Below are 21,887 nucleotides of genomic sequence, written 5' to 3' on the forward strand. Positions count from 1 at the left end.
TTGCTGTTACCGATTTCTTTTCTCAGCTGTGTCAATGTGATATTGGCTGCTGTCACACTGCAGATTTTAAAGCAGTTTGATACCATGGCTCAATGCTGTGGAGTTCTGCGATTTGTCACTTTGCAAGATGTTTACCCTTCCCTGTCAAAGAGCTTTGGTTCTCCACCAAATGACAGATTGCATAATTCCATAGCATTGAGCCATGGAAATTAAAATGGTGTCAGATAACTTTATTTCTGGAGTGTATCAGCAACCATTGATGAGCTTCTGTAGTTTATAGAATATTAAAAATATTTATTTATTTATTTATTTATTTAAAGCTGTAAGTAAGGTTCAACATGAAATAAACTAGAAAATTGTTGGGAAATACAGAGTCTACAGAGAATGCAAAACAAAGTACTTAGATCAACATGAGTTTACCTTTCATTTGTATCTTTCACCTGCAATTGACTAGTATATGTTCAGTGACAAATTCCACCATCCTGACACTTCCATAAGCAGCTCAAAAGAAAGATGTAAACAAAGGAGCGAGGCTATTGGATAAGTTAAGGAGTATATTATAAGGGCAGAATTGCTTACTTTGTGGCAAGACTGTGTGAGCAGAAGTCCAGGGCCCCAGTCAATGGGATCTGTTTTGGGAGCCCCCAATGCATCTGGCATACCATATTTTGAAGAAATGGTCATATTAGACATTTTCCGTTATGAAGAGGTGAGGGTTGTAAAATCATGTGCCCTTGAACACAAGATCATTTTGCCACACTGAAGAATTAATGCATTTTGACACCACTAACTGTCATGGCACCATCCTATGGGATTCTGGGATTTGCAGTTTGTTGTGGCACCACAATTCTCTGATTTGTAAATATCACAATTTGCAAATATCTCACAAAACTACAAATCCCAGGATTCCATAACACTGAGCCATGGCAGTTAAAGCGGTGTCAAGCCACATCAGTTTTGCAGTGCAAATGCGGCCCTAGTCTCTGGAGCAGCAATTAAAGTTTGCTCCAAGCTCAATATGACATCCTTTCAAATATTTAGACAAGGCTCTTGTGTCACCTCTTAACCTTCTCCAGGCTAAATATATCCAACTCTCTAAACCACTCCTCATAGGGCATGGTTTCCAATCCATGGGAAGAGACAACCAAAAGCAATACTACAGTAATAAATTGATGAGGATTAGCTGAAAGACTATAAAGACAGCAAGCTTTTGAGTTCATCAGAACTCTTAATCAGGCTGGATGTTAAGTAACAGAATAACCCAAAGGTAGGAAAAAGAGAAGAAAAGAAAGAAAATAGTCTTATTGGCTGATTTGAAGTCATTTATTCTAGAGACGAGCGCACAGTGCTGGAGCAACTGCATCATATCCTTCACAAAACTAGCAATATCCACATGCTGTTATTGTTATTCCTGTCTTTTCTCTAGTTTGGGACTCAAGGTAGTTTACAACAGATTAAAAAAATACATAGTTAAAATTATTATACTTATATCTTGCCTTTTCTCATCGTGCAACAGCTTTTAAAATTCATAGTAAAAAATGCACAAGGTCCAAAAATTAAATTTACACGGACCTGGGCCATTAAGGGTTTATAGTTGAATTGTGCCCAGAAATGGGCCAGCGGCCAGTGGAGCTGTTGCAGCAAGGGAGTTGCATTGGACTATAATTTCTGTCAGATCCACCCATCCTGTGTGGGAATAATGGGAATTGTAGTCCATCCATCTGCCCCATCTGGTGGGCAACCATTTTAGGAAATTTGAAGTTGAAGGCTTTCATGACTGGCATCCATATATTTTTGTGGGTTTTTCAGGCTACGTAGCCATGTTCTAGAAGAGTTTATTCCTGACGTTTCGCCAGCATCTGTGGCTGGCATCTTCATTCTCTGAACATAGCCTGAAAAACCCACAAAAATCAATTTTAGGAAAGGTTATCTAGCCCCTCGGGTGTCATATTCAGGCTCTAGGACTGTGTCTTTAGGCTGTAATCCCATGCATATGTACTAGTAGTAAGCACCACTAAGCTTAGTATAACTTGCTCCTGAGTAAACATGCAAAGGATGGGTGCTGTTAAGTGGAAGTAGGGGAAAGTGTTGGTCAAGATCCTGTATATTGAGATGTAACTACAAAGAAGGAGTTCCATCATCATAATTACATCTGACAGTGTCACCCCCTAAAACCTACCTTTTCAGCCTGGCAGTGCCCTGTTTGCAAGGTGCTGCAGTTGGGCTCTGGGAAGGATATCTGCAGTGGTCTCCTACTAGCAGGGCAGACTGAGAAAAGGCAGCTGGAAAGATCCTTCAGAAGCCGTATCTTCACTGCAGAATTAATGCAGTTGGGCACAGCTTTAAGTGACATGGCTCAATGCTATGGAATTCTGGCCTGCTCTGTCAGAAAGCTCTGGTGCCACAACAAACTGCAAATCCCAGGATTCCACAGGATGGAGCAGTGGCAGTTAAACCAGTGTCAAGCTGTGTTAATTCTGCCGTATAGATGTAGCATTTGAAAAGTCAGGCTTTTGGCATCTCAATTGGTTGTTGATGATAATAAACATGAATCCTCAGCAGTTACAAGATCACAAAGTACAGCTTACATGCTTGGAACTATTAAACAAAATGCTAGCTAATGTGCAGATTTACACTGAGATTGCTCACCCAGAGGTAAGTTAACAGGACTTACTCCCAGATACCTACGTATATGATTGCAGCCTTAATTAGGTCAGGACATGTTCAGAAGAAATAGATACATGGTTGTCATGCCTGGTTCCATGAGATAAGGAAATTACAACTACCTGAATTCCTGTTGTCTTCAGTGGGTCTCTCTAAAGAGAATCCCTTTACGTTTCAATCCAAACCCTTTTAATTCTCTATTAGGTGCTCATTTCTGTATCAACTACATCTGCACAGGGCACAACTAAAAGGAGAGGAAGGCAAAGGGGCTCTTCAGCTTCATGCATATCAGAACATCTTGGGATACATCTGATCATTTTATTGAAAATTAGCTCAACATCTCCCTCCAACAACAGCCCTCCTTTTTTACCCCCACTAGGAAGAGTGGAGCCTTCCATCCTGCCTTTTACACACACTTTACACCAGGGGCGGGAATTTTGGAGCCTTCTGGATGTCATTGGATTGCAACTCCCAGCAGCCCTAGCCAATATCCATGGTGAGGAATGTTGGGGACTGCAGTTCAACCATCTCCAGAGAACCACACCATTCCTGCCTTGCCGCAAATATTCATTGTGTCATTCAGTTGCTTATATTTGATTATTAAAAAGATTTGGGGGGCAACTTTCCTCAAAATGACAACGATAAAGATAAGTTGTGCACATAGAAGTATTTTTTTAAAAAAGCAACAAAACAAAACACTACAACGAAAGAAATATTTTAAATAAGCAGATGCAACAAATTATTCTGAGACACACCTGAAAACACTTTTGACCCCAGTGTAACTATGCTAAGATTCCAGCCTTGTCCGCACGCTTGTGTGCCTTCATGTCATTTCCAATTTATGGTGTCCCTATCATGGGGTTTTCTTGGCAAGGCTTACTCAGAGGAGGTTTGCCATTGCCTTCCCCTGCGGCTGAGAGAGTGTGACTTGCCCAGGGTCACCGAGTGGGTTTCATGGCTGAGTGGGGAATCAAACCCTGGTCTCCAGAGCTGTAGTCCAACACTCAAACCACTACGTCACATTGAAATCTCACCAAATTTGGTGGGAATTAGTTTTGAGTAGACAGATAGGAAGGTACTGCATGGCTTCAGTGCATTAGCATAGAGGAAAGAGAAACTCAGAGATATTTAAACAGGAGTGCATTGATTTACCAGTGGTAGCTAGTGGCTCCCAGTAAATGATGTAGTGAATCTATTCTTAGTTTTAGCCTGAACCTAAAGGTAGCTATCCCAAGGTGAGGGTTGTAGGGTTCAGCACCTTGGATAACTCCTTACAAATTGAGACCAGAACCCAGAATGCATTCACTATTGATGTGGAAGCTACTAAAGCTGCATCTGCACTGCAGAAATAAACAGTTTGATGACACTTTAACATCCCTGGTTCATTGCTAGAGAATCCTGGGATTTGTAGTTTGTTGTGGCACCAGAGCTCTCTGACAGAAGGTGAAATATCTCACAAAGCTGCAAATCTCAGAATTCCATAGCACTGAGCCAGTTAAAATGGTGTCAAACTGCATTATTTCTGCAGTTCAGATGCAGCCTAAGACCAACACTATATTGAATGGAATGCTGGAGTAGATGATGTCCAAGCTCCTTTCTAAAGCTTAAAATTCAAATCATTCTGTGATTCAGTGCAAATGACTTAAGTCATCAAAAGAAAACCCCTCAAAACCTTCCAGCATTCCACAGATGAAAACATGAGCGGCCAAGCAACAGAGTGTTGTCAACATGGCAAAAGTTATTAATGAGGAAGAACAGACAAGCTAGGAGATGCTGCAGCACTTTGCTTTTGCCTGAGCCTACTGGGAAGTGTAAAATTCCTCCCTCCTGCTGAGTTGGTTTGCAGCAACTGGAGTAAACTGAGGAGGAGGGGAGGAGAAGTGGGAGAAAGAGAGAGAAACTGAAGAGGGTAAAGAGGAACATTTTAAAAGCAGCTGGAAAAGCAGGACAGCAGAGGATTAACTGGAACTGCAATAAATTAAGACAGTTGAAGGATATGAAATAACAGAAAAGGCATTAGTTGAGCATCTTGTAAATGGGGCACTATGGCATAAAAAGGGGTTTTTCTGATAGTTACCTACCTTATGTGTGAGGGTAAGCCCAGAGAAGGATCTCTAATGGAGTAGGGCATCATCATCATCATCATCATCATCATCATCATCATCATCATCATCGTTCAAAAACTTGGACCTGGCTCTTGTGCAAGCAGAAATTTCACCAGGCTGCATCTGCTATAAATTTCCCCTTACGCCACACTACTGTTAAAAGTTCATGAGCCATCTCCTCTTGTCTCTGTAGCTACCCAGGCCCCAAAAGAAGAAGGAAGATGGAAATTCTCCCAAGGCCATGGCTATTTGTCACTGAGACCTTTCACTTCCCACTTCCATGTTACTTCCTATCAGTGCCATTTCAGCCCTATCTTTCCCAACTACAGAACAGAAAAATTCAGGAGGGGCTGCAGGAGACTCCTTGTTTAGGCTGAGAAACATAGTCGCTGGTCTCAACTCACCCTTGAACATCATTTTGTTGTGTGCATATGGAGTATTTGTAGATCTCCAGATCTCTGGAGAAAGTGTAATGATGTGGCTTTTGGTGTTCTTATCATAGTGCCATTCTGCCTAGAGCATGGCCTCATTCCAGTTTGCTTTTGCTTGGCCTTTCTAGAATGTGAGGGGAACGCTATAGATCAGGATTTTGAGCAAGATAGAGTAAAGGTGGGGAGCCTCTAGATGTTTGGGGATTTCAGCTTCCAGAAACTCAAGGCAATGTGGCCAATAATAAGGGGTCAGGGGAGTAATAGTCCAAAACATCTCGGAAAGCAAAGGTTCCCCCATCCACAATGGAAAGAAACAGAGAGAGATTATCATCACACAACAGTACTAAAGTCAGGGTTGTTTTAAAAAATAGAAAAAAGGAAGCATTCCTTTACTTCTTGCATAAAAGCTCCAGCAGGAGTGGGGAACCTGCAGTCCTCTAGATGTTAATGGCTTCCAACTCTCCATCATCCCTGGCCATTGCTCATGCTGGTTCAGGCTGACAGGAGTCCCAAAATATTGGAGAGAAGGACATGCAGATTGCCTACCCCTGATTTACAGAATTGCCAGAGTTAAGATTGGGATTGCCAGCTACTAGATCTGATGTCATTTTGAAAAGGCTTGGGTAAAGAGGAAACTGAGCCTAAATTGAGCCTTCATGTTTAGAGGCAGTCTATCTCCTGATAAGTACTGAGAAGAAGGGAATAAAGATGAAGGGCCAATGCTAGGTTATGGGATTTGTAGTACAGAAGGATTTCCCCCCAAGTTCTGCTTCCATCTCATGCTTGGGAAAGCTATTTTCAGAAAAACACTGAAATCTTTTATGATTAAGCAGAAGTATCTGCAGGAAACATAATGCTAGACTAGACATGCCTTTGAACCAAACCAGCAGGACTCTTCTTATATTTTTATGATTGCAGCCATATAGGATTATAGAGTTAGTTTTGCAACTTTAAGCTTTGGTACCGAAAGCTGCTTCATTCCTCTTCCCGCCCTGTTCCTTTTTCCTTTAGCATTATCTCAATTAAACTGTAAGCCTGAAGTCAGTAACTGTCTCGCCTTCTCCTTGTTAAACTTGGAAAACATGGTTTACAATATTTAAAGCATGATGAATGAAGGAGATGATGAATGATGATGGTGATGACAGTAATGTGAGTACATAAGAACATAGAAATAACTACGGTACTTGTGGTCAGCTTCAGATTATTTAAAACTGACAGCAACTATGTAATGTTTTGGTGTACTGCCATTGAAAGTCAAGAAGCTCCGTGTCGAGGGGAGTTTGGAAGACAAGGTCCACAATCCCCAGCTACCTACCCTCTCTGAGCTGTCCCAGAAATCCCATTTAGGGAAAACAGGTGAATTACATGCTCTCTCTTCCATGCTGCATCTCTGTCTGGCACAAAGATGCCACATTCCATCCATGACCTTGCCAGGGCTGTACATACAAAGATCTCCACAGTGCCCTCACCCAGAGAGGATGGCTTGACACCCTCTTGCAAAGCCACAAAGTCCAATTCCCTGAGCCAGGAGACAGGGTGGGTCACAGGTGGATTGGGGGCCAGAATGTCTCCCTGCTGAGATTAAACAATCCTTTTGGCATTGAGGATCCAGGCTTTGAAAGGGGTTTTGTGGAAAGACCCAAACCTGGCCTCATTAGGCCTGGCATGATTGGCTGTTTATCCATCAGATGCCAGAGGGGAAGAGCTCTCTTGGCAACAGGAGTTTTTGGAGGCATCCTGCAGGCTAACAGATTTATTGTGGGCAGATGCCTGTATGGACCACATCCCACTTGAGACAGCTGCCAGCTGTGGAAAACCTTTCATGCAGCTGGTAAAGTGAGTTCCATGAAAGGTTTGTGTGTGCGCGTCTGTGCATCTTCAAATAACCTGTCAACTTATGAGGGCCCCATTAATTTCAGAGTTGGTTTTGCCAGTTCCTTCCACTGAAGTATAGCCTACAGCACCTGGTTTTTGTTGGCGGTAACCCATCCAAGTACAAACCAGGGTTAATCCTCCTTAGCTTCCAGGATCAGGCAGGATCTGATGTCTTTAGGGTATTTAGGACCTGCCATGAAATGTTATGCTACCATTACTCAGGCTGTACCCATACTACAGCACTATGTTCTCAGGGCAATGAATCTAAGTCCTTCGCCAAACTATGGATCGTAAACTATGGATCGTAGGATTCCACTGGACAGAGATATGGCTGTTAAAGTGATATCAAACTGCTATAATTGTGCAGTGTGGATTCCCTCTTAGTCTTTTCTCAACTATTGGATTATGCCACCATCCCCAGCCAGCATGACTGGTGATTAGGGATGATGGGAGTTTTAGTCCAACAATAACTGAGAACACACAGTTCTGTAATATTCCCTGTGAGTATTTGTTAGTCAATTCTGTGTGTGTGTGCATGTGTGTGTGTATGCATGTATGTGTGTGTGTGTATGCATGTATGTGTGTGTATGTGCATTTGCTTGTTTGTCTATCTTCCTGCCTGCAACAGTTAAAGATAGCAACCCCCCAGGAACCTCTGTCTTGAGAGGTGTATAAATGAAGGAAACAAGAAAATTCAGATACTGGCATCTTGATTTATAAATTGATAGAATCTGGAACTGTAAAATTAAGGGAGAAAAGGAAAAAAATTGCATATAACAATATGTACATATAGGTGTAAATTTAGAAATCATTACTTTAAATCAGAGCTTGGAAAAATTACCTGTTTAGACTACAACTCTCAGAATCTGCCAGCAAGTTCAAACAAGTGACTTCTCTCTCTTAAGATGCTTTTTATTGAAACTGGACTTGATACCTGGACTGGACCCTCCTTCACACACAGCAGACAGGGGCAGCTAGTTCACATGCTTGTGATGCTATTGGAGTGCAACTCCCATAATCCTTCATCACTGGTTCTACAAAGGGATGATGGGAGTTGCAACCACAAGTTGCCCTTTCCCTTGACACAGAAGCTGTCCTCAGACACAGTCGGTGCTATTCTCCCTGTTTGAAGACATTGGCTGCCCTTTGAATGAAATAGGGAAGGACATTAAATTGAATGACTAGTAAGAATGTTTGAGAATGAAGTAAGAATCTTTCATGTTAGGGGTGTGATTTTTAGCACATGTATTTCTACACAGTCTCACTCTCCTTTTTTTGTGGGTCTGTTTCAGGAATGAAGCCACAACCAAATGGCAGAGGAAGCCTTTACTTTCCATCCTTGCTTAGAGGTAAGAATCCTGTGTCAAGCCCCAGCCTCCATGATGATTGATTAATTGATTGATTTTATGTCCTTCCTTTCTGCCAGCATAACCCTCACAAGTTCACAGTGTAACTTAAAACAAAGCACAGTTAAAGCCACAATCATTATAAGAAAAAAATTAAACTATCCCAATTTAAACAGTACTAAAACAATTTAAAAGCATTTAAAACATTTATGAAATGGTAAACGTATAAGAAAATTTGAATAGATTTAAAAATATAATATGGTATTGTACTTTACAATAATGGGAGAATGGTAAACATATACAAAAAGAAAAACATAGAATAGATAACGTATTGCAAAAGTGAAAAGATAGATGGGGGAAGGAAATATGTGTTATAAATCAGCAACAGAAAGGGAGGAAGTTGTTCATACATTATTTATTTTATGTATCTAATATGGTTAATTTGATAATATGGTTCTCCCATCGAGTGTCAAATCTTATTGGTTTTTTCTTTATTTTTTGTCTCCTTTTTGGTGTATATAATAATAATAACAATTAGCATTTAAAATATAACTATAAATGTAAACATATCACATTAAAAATGTTTTTATAATCAGTTGGTTGTCCAAGTTGGCACCACTTTAACTGCCATGGCTCCATGCTTTGGAATCCTGGGATTTTGTAGTTTGTTGTGACACCAACAGAGAATAATAATAATAATAATAATAATAATTTTTATTTCGATCTTCCCGCCTCTCCCCATGGATCGAAGCGGGATCACAACAAGGTTAAAATCACAAAGTTAAAATTACAACAACATTAAAACCACAATAAAATAAAAACATGAAACCTAAAAAACATCAAATCTAAAAACAATAGCATCCATCAATCAAGGGGTCAGCTGGACTCATTCCATACTAATGATCTTCATAGGAGGCTAAATATTTCACAAAACTACAAATTCCAGAATCCTATAGCATGGATTCGCCACCCTATTAAAATGAAAGCAATCAACCACCACTGCTTTAAAGGGATGCAAAAAGTAACCAGAATATGCTGTTCATTGCACCAGAGAAGTAACTGGTGCACATTTGTTGTGCTACGTTTGAGAAGTAACTTTGTTTCTGCCTCGTTACCAAACAAGGTGTTATAGGTAACTATGGTCTAATCTGCACTGCAGAAATAAACCAGCTTGATACCACTTTAACTGCCATGGCTCCATGCTATGGAATTCTCATATTTCTAGTTTTGTGAGACATTGAGCCTTCTCTGTCAGAGATCTACACTGCCACAAAAGACTACAAATCACAGAATTCAATAGGATGGAGCCATGGCAGTGAAAATGCTGTCAAACTGCATTAGATCTATGTTATGCAGCTTAGATCTATCTTAGATCTACTTGTAACCATTACTGCTAAGCTCAGTGGGTTATCCTTTTGAACTACAAATCCTAGAATCTCCCAGTCACCACATCAACTTCCCATGTTTGCTGAGCAATTCTGGGCAATCTTTTTTCAGCCTTGGGGACCTCCCATCTTTCCCTTATCCTGCCTTATAGCTCTGCTGAACTCCCTTATCAATGCAACCTCTATGGTTTTTATATCCCATCCATCATAGGTGCAGGAGGAATGCAGCCACCAGCTGGACTGGGGCCAGCTGGAGCCAAGGCTGGTAAGTCAGGCTGCAGTATGGAAGGGATGGGTTCTTTTATCCCAAGAAGCTGGAGAAAATGAAACACTTGTCTTGGCATTTACTACTAAGGTGGTGAGTTCAAGACCAGCAAAAGGGCTCAAGCTCGACTCAGGCTTGTATCCTTCCAAGGTTGCTAAAATGAGTACCCAGATTGTTGGGGGCAAATTAGCTTACAGTTGTAAACCACTTAGACACTGCTTAGGCAGTATGAAGCGGTATATAAATGAAGCTTGTTACTGATGTTAATATAATATTTCTGTTTATTTATTTATTTGGCACCTCTTTTTACATCTGAGCCCAATAGTAGAATACCACCTCAGTCTTGCTGAAGAGGTGAGGTAGAAATAAAATGATGATGATGATGATGATGATGATGATGATGGAGTAATGTAGATCTTTGTAAATTTTGTTCTCATGGGCAAGAACACCTAATGTAACCATTATTCTCCCTGTTGTAAGAGCATCCTCAGAACCTACCCATTTTTCAAGGTTTATTCACAGTTTGGAATTTATTCTGTGAAAAATCCACATGATTTTTTTTTTTTGGTGGGGGGGAATCGCTTAAGAAATTATATTTTCTGTGCAGTAATGTTTTCTGCAGCTGGAACTTTCTTTTAGCTTTTCTTGAATAAAAGTTCAAGAGAAGAGCACAGGATATTGCACCAGTTGATCTCTTGTTGCCAATTTATCTGCTCTGCCTGACTGGCAGCTGAAGAAACCTCCTTTGCTTGATGCGGCTGCTGGCTCTTAAGATAGGCTTGAGAGGGGGCATTTATGATGATGGCAATAGTGGTAAAATCATGATTACCTTGTGTTACTGAATATGGAGCAGTTACAGATCTGTAACCCAAGGCTACAAATCTGTAACTGCAATACACAATGTATGTAAATGGCTCTTGTAGCACCTTTGCGACTAATTGTGCAGAAGGAGTTGTAGCATAAGCTTTCATAGACTTGGTCGATTTCCTCAGATGCATGGAATGAAATGGTGCCCGGAAAGGACTTTTATAATCAGACTGTATGAACAGTCATAGAAATGTAAAACTTATAGATATGGTGATGAGGGGATAAGTTCTGTTTTAACTATTGTAGTTGAGAGTACATTTTAATCCTCTCCTTGTTTGTTTTCCATCCTAATAGGGAGGTACCCCACCTATGGCACCCAAGGTCTACCCACAGGACTGGGTAAGTTTAGCTGTGCTGCTGGAATACATTGAATAGAAGTAAGACATTTAAAATTTTAATTCATAGAATCATATTGTTGAGAGAGACCACAAGGGCCATCCAGTAAGAATTACTGCCATGCCAAAGGCTGATCAAAAGAAACATGTCTCATTTGCCTTCATACAACTTGCAAAAATGGAAGCTGCACCTATATTTAGAGAAACAAGGAGGTGGCAATGAGATAGCAGAGATGATCTGAGGTGGTGGAATGGGCTCTACTATTTCAGAGTGCTGGTGCTCACAATATTGAATGTTCCTTCTTCATGATGAAAAAGTGCAAGGAGAAAGCAAGTGCAACTCTAACTTACATGTTTGGGCTTTCTTGTTTTGTGGGTAGGGATGCCAATATGTGTGCGAGTTTTTACAAAGGCAGCCTTTCCAAATACCATTCCCCCAATTGTAGTAGAATAGTCCATTCTGCTACTACTACTACTACCACTACCTTATTCTGGGAGTGTAACTAAACTAAACAACTGTAACAGTTTCAAATTGCTCCATTTGCATGGCTCCATTTGATTACATCTTGGGATCGGTAAGTTGGTGAGGTTCTTGAGATTCCCAGAGCGCTCTAGTGCAATGGTTCTCAACCTTTGGTCGTCCAAACATTTTAGACTCTCAGAATCCCAGATTATTGGCCAAACTGGCCTTGGTTTCTGGGAGTTGAAATGCCAACACTGGGAAAAGCAAAGGTTGGCACTGCCCTAAACTACAGTACTACAAATTCTCCACTTGTTTGTGGAGAATTTGGGGAAATTTGAGGAGGAGGAGGAGAAGTTCTTACAAGCCCTTCCCAAAGGGTATGGATTTCCTGCTGCATATAGAGCAGGTTGGTTGGTGCTTCTTGTTGTGTGCTCCTTCCCACACTCTCTGTGGTTCAGATTCCAATCATCCATGGGCCAGATTAGTATCTCACATTGGAGGCTGCCTTGCCCTGCACTAAGAGATGATGACCATCTCATGCCAAGTTTCATCCCTGAGTAGGAATTTGAACTCAGCTCTTCCTGACCAACACCCTGACCACTATATTTCAGTAACTTATTCCACATCTCTCCTAGCCAGGAAATATGATGCCAGAAAATATGGCATCACAGAGATGGGATGCATAGCTTGGTCTTCTTTGACATTTTAATAAATCGCCATGGTGGTGATAAGACAGGATGACAACTTTCACTGGTCATTATAATGGTCTCTCAGTGTAGCCATCCTGTTTGCAGCTTTTATAGCTTTTGTTGTGTCTGTCTTTGCAGGAGTTCAGAATGGATATGGGGCTGGACGAGTTCAGAATGGATATGGGGGCAAACTGGGGAAGCCAGGTGAGCAATGCATGTGGACATAGAGGTCTCAGCCTAGCAGGATGGGATCTGTCAATCAGTGGTGCCAGCACTCATGTGTTCTGAAGGCTGGCTGGCCTCCCAAAACAGACCTCATAATGTGAGGCAGAAGGGTGTGGAAAGGAGGTAGACTGGGATCTCCTGGTAGATGATGCTGAGCAACTTGCTGTAGATTTGCTGACTGAAAATGCAGAACTCCCAACAAGTACTTTGTGGATGACAGCTCCCAGTATCCCCTAAACCACTGGCCAGGGTGACTGGGAAATTCTGGGTGTTACAGTTCAAAAAGTAACTTTTCCAAGCTTTGTATGTAAAGAATGCTTGGGGGGGGGGGGACACAGGCTGCATCTGCACTGCAGAAAGAGTGCAGTTTGACACTGCTTTTACCTGCTATGCCTGGGTTGTGTGTAGTTTTGTGAGATATTAAGCCCTATCTGGCAGAAACTCTGGTGACATAACAAGCTACAAAACCCAGGATTCCAGAGCATTGAGCCATGGCAGTTAAAGTGGTGCCACACTGTTTTATTTGTGCACTGCAGATGCAGCCCAAGAAGGATTTGTGTGTCTGTGCCTGTGAAAGGAAAACCAAGAGTGGATTTTGTGTTTGCAACCTGTGATCACAAATTCCTGAGCTATGCATGTAGTTAAGGTTATATACAGCCAGTGTGGTATAATAGTTTGAGTGTTGGACTTTGACTTTGGAGATCAAAGTTTGATCCCCGCTCAGCCATGAAACCCATTGGGTGACCTTGGGCAAGTCACATGCTCTCAGCCTCAGGGGAAGGGAATGTCAAACCTCCTCTGAACAAATCTTGTCAAAAAGATAAATCCTACAGGCTTGCCCATCCCTGGCATGAGGGCTACAGCTCTACAACCAAGTATATTCAGAGAAGCCAGTCTTCCTCCCTTATTCTTGATAGAGTGCATTTAGTGGTTAGAGATTCTGATTAAGGAGCAAAGACACAGTTAGCGAATCAAATTAAAGGCTTTATAATAAGAACTCCATTCTCAGGATAGGAAAAGTTACTCAAGGTACTAATCTAATCTAGCTACATTTGGGGGAGGGTACTGAGAGGATTCTGGGAAGTAGAATAGATGGAAACACCCCTAAGAGTATCTGTTTACATCACAGAGGGAGAAGGCTAGGCAGGCAAGGAAGGAGGATACTTTGGGTCAGTCATACTATCTAACCCTATTACTATGTACTGCCCACTGTGAGGCATTCTTGATTCTCCGGTGCTGAGCATTGCAGCACATTGCAGGTTCTGTGATTATTGATCTTCCCCACCCATTCATCCATGCTCTTCTCTTTTTTAAATGGTGTTTGTCTCCCTATAGGTTATGGAGTCTCAAATGGATACGGAGCAGGTAGGAGAGCCTCTCTCTTGCTCAGTTTGCTAAGATACATCCGCTGTTCTCCTTCCCCACTCCCATCAACCAGAATGATGAAGGTTGAGTGGAACATTCTCCTTATGAGGTGAAGTCTTTGGGTCCTTTCCGTGTAGGGAGAAAAAACACAAGTAAATAGGGAACATTGGCTTGCTCATGCACCCAAAATGCTGCATGTGAACTTTTTTTTTTTGCAGTCCGCCCAGTACTTTTGCTGTTATAGGTAGCTTCCGCTGCCACCATCTGTGCCTTCAAAAGTGCAATGTCTTTGCTTTCCATTCTAGTCAAATCCATAAGCATACTCTGCCCTGTAGACTGGCAAGTCTCTATGGCATTGGTAGGTTGTCCCGCATCCTCCTGTACCATAAAGAACCAGTACAGTTCCTGTCGAATTCCTGGCGGAACTATGACAGCAGCACAAAATTTGGTGGTGGCTACCAATTTCATCACTAGCTGCCGTGGTGGCCACAAATTTCATAAGTAGTTTTTGGGGCGATGTCCAATGCAGCCCCCTCCCATCCTAAGAGGTTGCCCATCCCATACTGTTTGGGGATCTGAGAACTATTGTCCAAAAAAGTAACTTTACTGATACATTTTTAAAACATCTTTCCATTTTTTCAGTGCCATACAAATTTAAAATTGAAGGAATCTTTGAATTGCAAATCCTTCTTTTTAGAAACAAACACACTAACAATGCTCACACTGGCGTATCACTTCATCATAACTCATGATGCAACACTGTTTTCCAGGTTACAGAGATGTTGGTTATCCCCGTTTTGGCCTTCCCTTGGGAGGTAAATACCCCCACAGACCCCTTTCCTTTCTTCTTCCCTCCCTTATTACCAGTTTAAGCATTACCAGCCTTCAACATTTTATTGTTTTCTTTTTTGACATGGCAAAAGATAAATATGTTTCACTGAATGCCCCTCCAAACTTGAAGAACTGCCAAGTCTTCCTATGTATTCTGTCATGCAACCCAGCTACATTTCTTGTTTAAATTGTCAGACTGTTCACTTATTTTCCTTCTTTCGGTTTAGGATCCTCGGTGGGTGGGGTGAAGTCTCATAATGACAGAGTTCCTCAGCATTTGGTATTGGTGTGTGTTTTATATGGATGGATATTGCCTAGGAAAACAGAGGAGAGCTTCAGCAATCACATTTAGGGGAAGGGCTAAGGCAGCAGTGTTTGGTCTGATAAAAGAATTATTACAACTACACTCCTATTTTTATCTGTGAAAAGTTATTCGGGTAAACGGTGAAGCTGTTAATCAAAGTGTATGTTGTCATGCCAGACAGGTGGCACATTTATCATCCTGAACAGCCCTGCTTTTGTTTAAAACCAAATATAAGTTTCTAGTCCTTAATGACTGTGGGCATTATCTTAGGAACCTTCAAAAACTAGATAGTGGCCGCTTAGAATGATCAGGGGTGACAAAGCAAGGTGTGAATGATCCACATAGCTCTTTTCCACTTGCCATTAGAACTAGAAACAGAATTATGCAAAGTAAATACATACATGCAAATATATTCATTTTGCACAATTCAGATCCCAAGGTTTAATGCAGGATTTCCCCCCCTTCCTTCCTTCCTTCCTTCCTTCCTTCCTTCCTTCCTCCCTCCCTCCCTCCCTTCCTTCCTCCCTTCCCTTCCCTTTTTTGTTGCATGAATTAGACAAACATGGTCTTAATCTTTTTATATAGCTTTCTGGTTTGATTGATTCATTTATCTCTTTAATCCACAGGTCTTGGTACAAGAGGCAAGCCTTCCAAAGCAGGTAAATGACACATTGGCATCAAATTATCAATAGTGTTCTTTCCTGAGCCCTGAACATCATTGTGCCTCAGTTCCATATGAATACATAATCCAATAATTTGAGAATATTGTATTTGTTTTTTTTTTAAAGCAAGTTCCTAGTCCATAACACCAGCTGCCACTTTTGACCTTCCCTTATGTTGTTGCTCACATATCAGTAATGCCCTGCTTCGCCTCTCTGCCCAGGGCCAGTCTGTAGAATTTTGCTGCCTGAGGCACAGCAGCAAATGATGCCTCCCAATTTGCCCGCATCAAGGCACAAAGTACCCAAAGCCAGCCAAGTTCATTTAGCACATGAAGCAGGAAACCATACAAACCCCTCTTTCAATCCCTGGCAGTAAAAGCATAACAACAAATTAAACATATTAAATAACAGCAGTCTCTGGTTGTCACAGGGTCTGAAAAGTGTTGTTGAGGCTGGCTCAGCCTTCTTTATATGAATAAAGCATTATTCATGCTGCATTGTGCCTGTTGTGAGCATGTTTAGTTGTACCCTGGTCATAAGAAGGTTGTTTTCAGAGTATTTCATAAGAGCTTAGGAGCCCTAAGAAATTACATTTGCCAGGATCCCCAACATCTGGAAGAGAGTTGTTGAAGTATTCAGTGTGCTGGGCAGAGCAGAATGAATGTCTTAGAGAATCCTTGAGCCAGACCTTTCCATTGTGTGTGCATGCACACACGCCTTCAAGTCGCCTGTCAACTTATGGCAACCTCATGAACTTTTCATAGGGTTTTATTAGGCAAGAATACTCAGAGGTGGCTTACCATTGCCCTTCTCTGAAATATAGCCTACAGCACCCGGTATTCGTTAGCAGTCTCTCATCCAAGTACAAACCAAGGCTGACCCTGTCTAGCTTCCAAGATCAGACAGGATCTAGTGCCTTTAGGATATTTAGGCTCCATTACCACCAGGTAAATGAAGAGGGAAAGTGGCAATGAGAGGATACAAGGATGTGTGAGAAGAGAATTGAGAGAAGGCATTCTGATTGCATTCAGTTCCTGAATGAGGATTGCAATATGGTGAGCATTTCAAAATTAGGCAAGGAAAACAACAACTGGAATGCTATTTGAATTACAAAAAGCGTGTTGCTTGATTTCTAAGCCAAATTCTCAAGTGTGCCAAATATGGTAGAACTAGTCCTAGCCTTCATTCAGCCTCAAGATATCCACAATGACATGTGCAAAGAGAATTATTTCTTTTCTCTGTCTCTCAGCAGGGTATGGGGCTGGACCCAGTGCAGGTGGTTACCCAGCAGTAGGACTACAGCAAGGTGAGTTCCATCAGGATTACTATACAGGGCTCCCCGTGTCAAAAATAAGTGGGAATTAGGGAAAGAACCACTAGGAGCTCTCCAGAGGTGAAATTGTTGGTCCACAGAAAAGTCATGTGGTTCAACTCTGTTTGGAAATGACATCCTTTGCCCTAGAACCTCTGTCGCCTGCAGTTCTTTATTTGTTCAGGAAAAAACATTCTGCTTTCAGAAGCAAGTATTTGTGTTTTGAAGGACTCTGTATACAAAAGTTCATCTGAAGCCAAGGCTTCAATCAGGGTGGGCAGCTATAGGTCTGGAGGCCAATTTTCTGCCACTGGGACCCTGCCAAGATCTGAACTGTCTGCTAAAAATGCCAAAAAGAAATAACTCTCAGAAATGGGAAGAAATCAATTTTTGGTTTTGAACAACTGTTTTTTTTTATGGGGGGGGGTGGCTATGTTAAAGAGTGCAATGGGCTCTGCAACATAGGCCTCATTCCTACTTACAGATAATGGGTGTGCGATCTGAATTGATGGATCGATGCGACATCGGATCATGGTTTACACTACACTTGCCCCAATCACATTTTCTGTCATTTTCTGGCACCAAATAACCCACTTGTGGTTCCCATTCACCAATGAATCAATTCAAAATGAATTGGTTCCACCAGGCCAAAGGAAAAATTTGAATCAATTCCGATCCGCTTGTGGTTCACACGTGTGCGGAATCGATTTATTGAAAAAGAAGTGGGGAAAAATCAGCACAAAAAAAGACACGGGTTAAATGGGTCTGGAGCATGCCCCCCCCTCTTGGAATCACTTCAGCGATTCAGATTAAGTGGGAAGCAGGGTCGTTTGAACTGGTTCAAACCAATTCACAATCCGATTTAAAAGGTAGTGGAAATGAGGTCATAATTAAGAAGAGAATTGACCCTTCTGGAGACAGCAAGGAAAGACAATTCAGCCTTTGGTGCAGTAGAAAAAGGGTTGTCCAGAATCTAGAGACATGGAGAGCTTCAAGAAAAGCCTTAAAGGCTGCATACTAGGGTTGAGTTATGCATTTGATAAGCCAACAGGGAGGAAAAGGAGAAAGAGCCATTAATTTCATCTTGTTGTGTTTGTTTTGTCTGTGCTTTCTTCCACAGCCTATCCTGGTGGCATGGGGGCTGGTGGTTATCCAAGCAATGGACTCCAGAATGGATATGGCAATGGTGAGGGAAGAGGGGGAATGAAAGAGAGGGAAGGGGAAAGAGAAGGAGTCTTGGGCCAAATCATCATCCCACATCCTGGACAGTTCTGAGTAATGCTCTGTTGCTCAACCTTTTGAGCTTCTTTGTAAATGTCCCAGTTTCTCTTTCCTCCTCGCACTTTTCACTTCAGCTTGCTTCAATTGCTGCAAACTGCATACTAAGTGAAAAAAGTCAGTAGCACAGAAAGAAGACAGGAGAAGTGTGGCAGAATCTTGTCCTTCCCAGCAGGCTCAGGCAAAAAGAAACAACTCTTCTAGCTTGTGTGCTCTTCCCCATTTTAACTTTTACTGTCTTGACCTTACTACATTGCATGGCCACACATGCTCCAGCATAGATCTGTGAAATGTTAGAGCATATGTAACCCCTTCCACACAACACAATTAAAGCACCATGATTCCACTGTAAATGCCATGGTTGCATCCTGTGGAATCTTGGGATTTGTAGTTCAGTTAAGCACTAGAGCTCTCTGGCTGAGAACTCTAACCCTCCTCCCTAAACTGCAAATCCCAGTATTCCACAGGATGTTGTCATGCCAGTTAAAGTGAAATCATAGTGGTATAATGTGAAAGGGTTGAAAGTTACTGACCCATGGGCTGCTTAGATATAAGCATGTCCCTCCATTATAACTTGGAAATGTCTGCCAAATAGCCATGTTTCCGCACGGTCTCTAGGAGATGTAGTCAAAAAAGTAACATTTCTAAGATCTGCGTTCACTGTCAGAACAAAATGGAGCCATTGCTCAGTGGTAGTTTTCCATGTAGAAGGTGCCAGAGTCAGTCCTTTTCATGTATGAAAATGGACCTCTTACAGCTATATTGCTGTGGAAAACATGCAGTTTTGTGTATTTTCTTGTCTGTTCTCACTTTTTCTCACAGATGTTTTGGCCAGTTAACTACAAAACTGATTATGTGCATTTCACAGAACTGATCCAGAACATTGGTTTACTTGCAAATTGCGCTCCACTGTTGATAGTCCATCATCTCACCAGTTCAAAAGCAGATAGCAGATGCAAATATCAACTATTTTCTACAATGATACCAAAATGTCCAGAAGGTGGAGCTATTGACCAATGTATAGAAGGAGTGACTCTATTTAAAAACCACTTTTAATTGAATCCATTCTTCTTGCAGAGGTGCTCAACCTTTGATCCTCCAGCTGTTTTGGACTTCAGCGCCCAGAAGCCTTTGCCAGGATTGCCAGTGATGAAGGAATCTGGGAGATGAAGTCAAAAACATCTGGAGGACCAGAGGTTCAGAACAACTGTACAGTATAGGGACTCTTCTAGGGTAGAGTTTGGTCATGTTACTTGTCCCATACTCATTGGAAATTCTGGGAGTTGCAGTTTAAAAATAACATTGGTTGGGGAATTCTGGGCATTGTAATCCACAAAGTAACTTCCTCTAGATCTCCTCTAGAGCAAAGAGGTAGAGAATTCAGCTTTGCTGTCTTTAGTTTCCCAGCTGGGTTGGTGTAAACAAAATCTGGTTTATGCCTCTTTTCCAGGATATGGCACCAGAGGCAATGGTTTTGCTGGCGCTGGACCTCAGCCAGGTGGATATGGTAATGGCAACGGTAATGGAGTGTATTAATTTTTTATTTCTCTTCCTTCCTCTCTGGGCCTTGGAGGGACCTTTTAGCACAGCAAACCTGTGAGGCAGGTTAGGCTGAGAAATGGCCTCCTAGGAGTTATTATGGTAATTTATGTTGAGAGGCAATACCAGCCGCTACACTATATTGTATTGAGGAAAGAAATTTAAGGCTCAATGGGTTATAGAAATGTGAGTGGAAAGATGAAGTTTGGAAACTTTTTTTAATTAAAAAAACAAAACCCCAACAACAACCTTGTGATTCCCACAAAGCCCCCAGCCAAAAGCATGACCAGTGGGGGATGCTATGGAGTTTATCAAACGGGAGGAATTTCTCTTAAATTCGAATGAAAAGAAAGTGGGGCCAGAACGCATTCACTTAAAGTCTCTAGTTTTGCGCAATTAAGTGAATACACATTGCATTTGAACTGGCTCCCCATTGCCCGAAAATAGCATGCCATTGCCCAAATTTGCGTATGGCAGTCTATCACGCAATAACATGAAACCACATGATTGCGCTCAGACTGACTTCCCATTGCCCGAATTGGATGTAGTGGGTTATCATGCAATAACGTTAAACCCCATGATTGCGTTCAGATTGCCATTGGATTATACTTCCAATTCCCCTTGTCTGATAAACTCCTATGAATTGTATTCCCCCAAAATGTAACTGTTCTAAGGTGTGTCTGACCAGCAATTGACAGGGAAGAGAGAAACAGCAACAAAACTTAAATGTCAACAATGGTTCACTGAACACCACTCCAGACATTTATGACCTGACATTCAGCTACAGAAAATGAAATGCAGGACCAGTCCAAGGTATTTTGCTGCCTGACAGTTAATGCCGCTCGACAGTGGAACACATTCCCTTGGCCTGTGGCGGAGTCTCCTTCTTTGGAGATTTTAAACAGAGTTTCGATGACCATCTGTCAGAGGTGCTTTGTGTATTCCTGCATGGCAGAGGATTGGAGTGGATAGCCCTTGAGGTCTCTTCCAATTCTATGATTCTATGGTGAAAGAAAATGTGGCAACCCATCCCCTTGGACACTAACTGGACGGGTAGCTCAATCTTATTTTCACACTGGCAATGGGACAAGCTTCATTTTAGGACAGAGAGGCCTTTTTTTAACAACAGGGAGTGTTTAGAAGTCACTTCTTTTTCCATTCCTCTTTTTAAAAAATGGACTCTCCTGGGTCTAAAGTTGCCGGGGTGTGTGTGACCAAAACATGGCATAAATGCTCCCACACTTCTAGAAAGCATTTAGGGGCACAAAATGCTCCCACACCTCTAGAAAGCTGCTCGACAGTGGAACACACTCCCTTCCTAGTGGTGCCCAAAGCATGGTAAGAATGCTCTCCATATGTCTTAGAGGTGATTTGGGGGCATTTTGGAGCCACAGATAGATAGAAAGAAAGAAAGAAAGAAAGATTTTTTTTTATTCCCGGGGCTGCACTTTTCCTACCCCTGTTATAATACTTGAGTCAATTAGGGAGGAAGGACTGTGGAATGCAGGGCTGTGTACTGAAATGCTGGGGTTTGTCCTCTTTGCAGGTGCCCAAATTCCATACAGCAGTCAATTAGGAGGGCCTGCTGAGGATCCCACTGCCACCAAATATGGAGGTGAGTGTTCTTGCTGGTGTGGAAGGAAAAGCAGCCTTGCTCAGGCCATTGACAAACTGGAAAATGAGTGTATGCCATGAATAGAAAATGGGATTACAGGCTGAGTCTCCATTATACAGAATTCCAAAATCTGAAATACAGTGGTCCCTCCACATTCACTGGGGTTAGGGGTGAAGGATCCCCGTGAATGTGGACAAATAAAGAAAAACTATTCATTTTACCTGAGAGAACATCTCTCTAGGAACCTCTAGGTCCTCCAGTGCAACTCTGTGGCCCACATCTGCTAGACGCTGATCAAGCTGGAGGACCTACAAATGCCTAGAGAAGTGTT

The 21,887-nt window shown here is 41.9% G+C and overlaps 1 protein-coding gene across 10 annotated transcripts in view; it reads left to right on the plus strand.

The window, feature by feature from the left end:
- LOC121932700 (glycine-rich cell wall structural protein 1.0-like) overlaps positions 1 to 21,887 on the plus strand; it is a 38,367-nt gene that overhangs the window by 10,880 nt on the left and 5,600 nt on the right. For 4 of the 10 annotated variants that reach the window (XM_042471609.1, XM_042471604.1, XM_042471601.1 and 1 more), the window contains exons 2-12: positions 8,368 to 8,424; positions 10,018 to 10,071; positions 11,233 to 11,277; positions 12,564 to 12,629; positions 13,986 to 14,015; positions 14,786 to 14,830; positions 15,777 to 15,809; positions 17,062 to 17,118; positions 18,245 to 18,310; positions 19,853 to 19,921; positions 21,488 to 21,556. In XM_042471609.1, coding sequence (XP_042327543.1) covers positions 8,370 to 8,424; positions 10,018 to 10,071; positions 11,233 to 11,277; positions 12,564 to 12,629; positions 13,986 to 14,015; positions 14,786 to 14,830; positions 15,777 to 15,809; positions 17,062 to 17,118; positions 18,245 to 18,310; positions 19,853 to 19,921; positions 21,488 to 21,556 — 589 coding nt within the window. In that variant the 5' untranslated portion in view covers positions 8,368 to 8,369. The remainder of the gene's footprint in view (positions 1 to 8,367; positions 8,425 to 10,017; positions 10,072 to 11,232; positions 11,278 to 12,563; positions 12,630 to 13,985; positions 14,016 to 14,785; positions 14,831 to 15,776; positions 15,810 to 17,061; positions 17,119 to 18,244; positions 18,311 to 19,852; positions 19,922 to 21,487; positions 21,557 to 21,887) is intronic. The other 6 variants (XM_042471605.1, XM_042471607.1, XM_042471606.1 and 3 more) reach the window with 6 other exon arrangements.

Source organism: Sceloporus undulatus, chromosome 6 (genome assembly GCF_019175285.1).
Source record: "Sceloporus undulatus isolate JIND9_A2432 ecotype Alabama chromosome 6, SceUnd_v1.1, whole genome shotgun sequence".
Lineage (NCBI taxonomy): Eukaryota > Metazoa > Chordata > Lepidosauria > Squamata > Phrynosomatidae > Sceloporus > Sceloporus undulatus.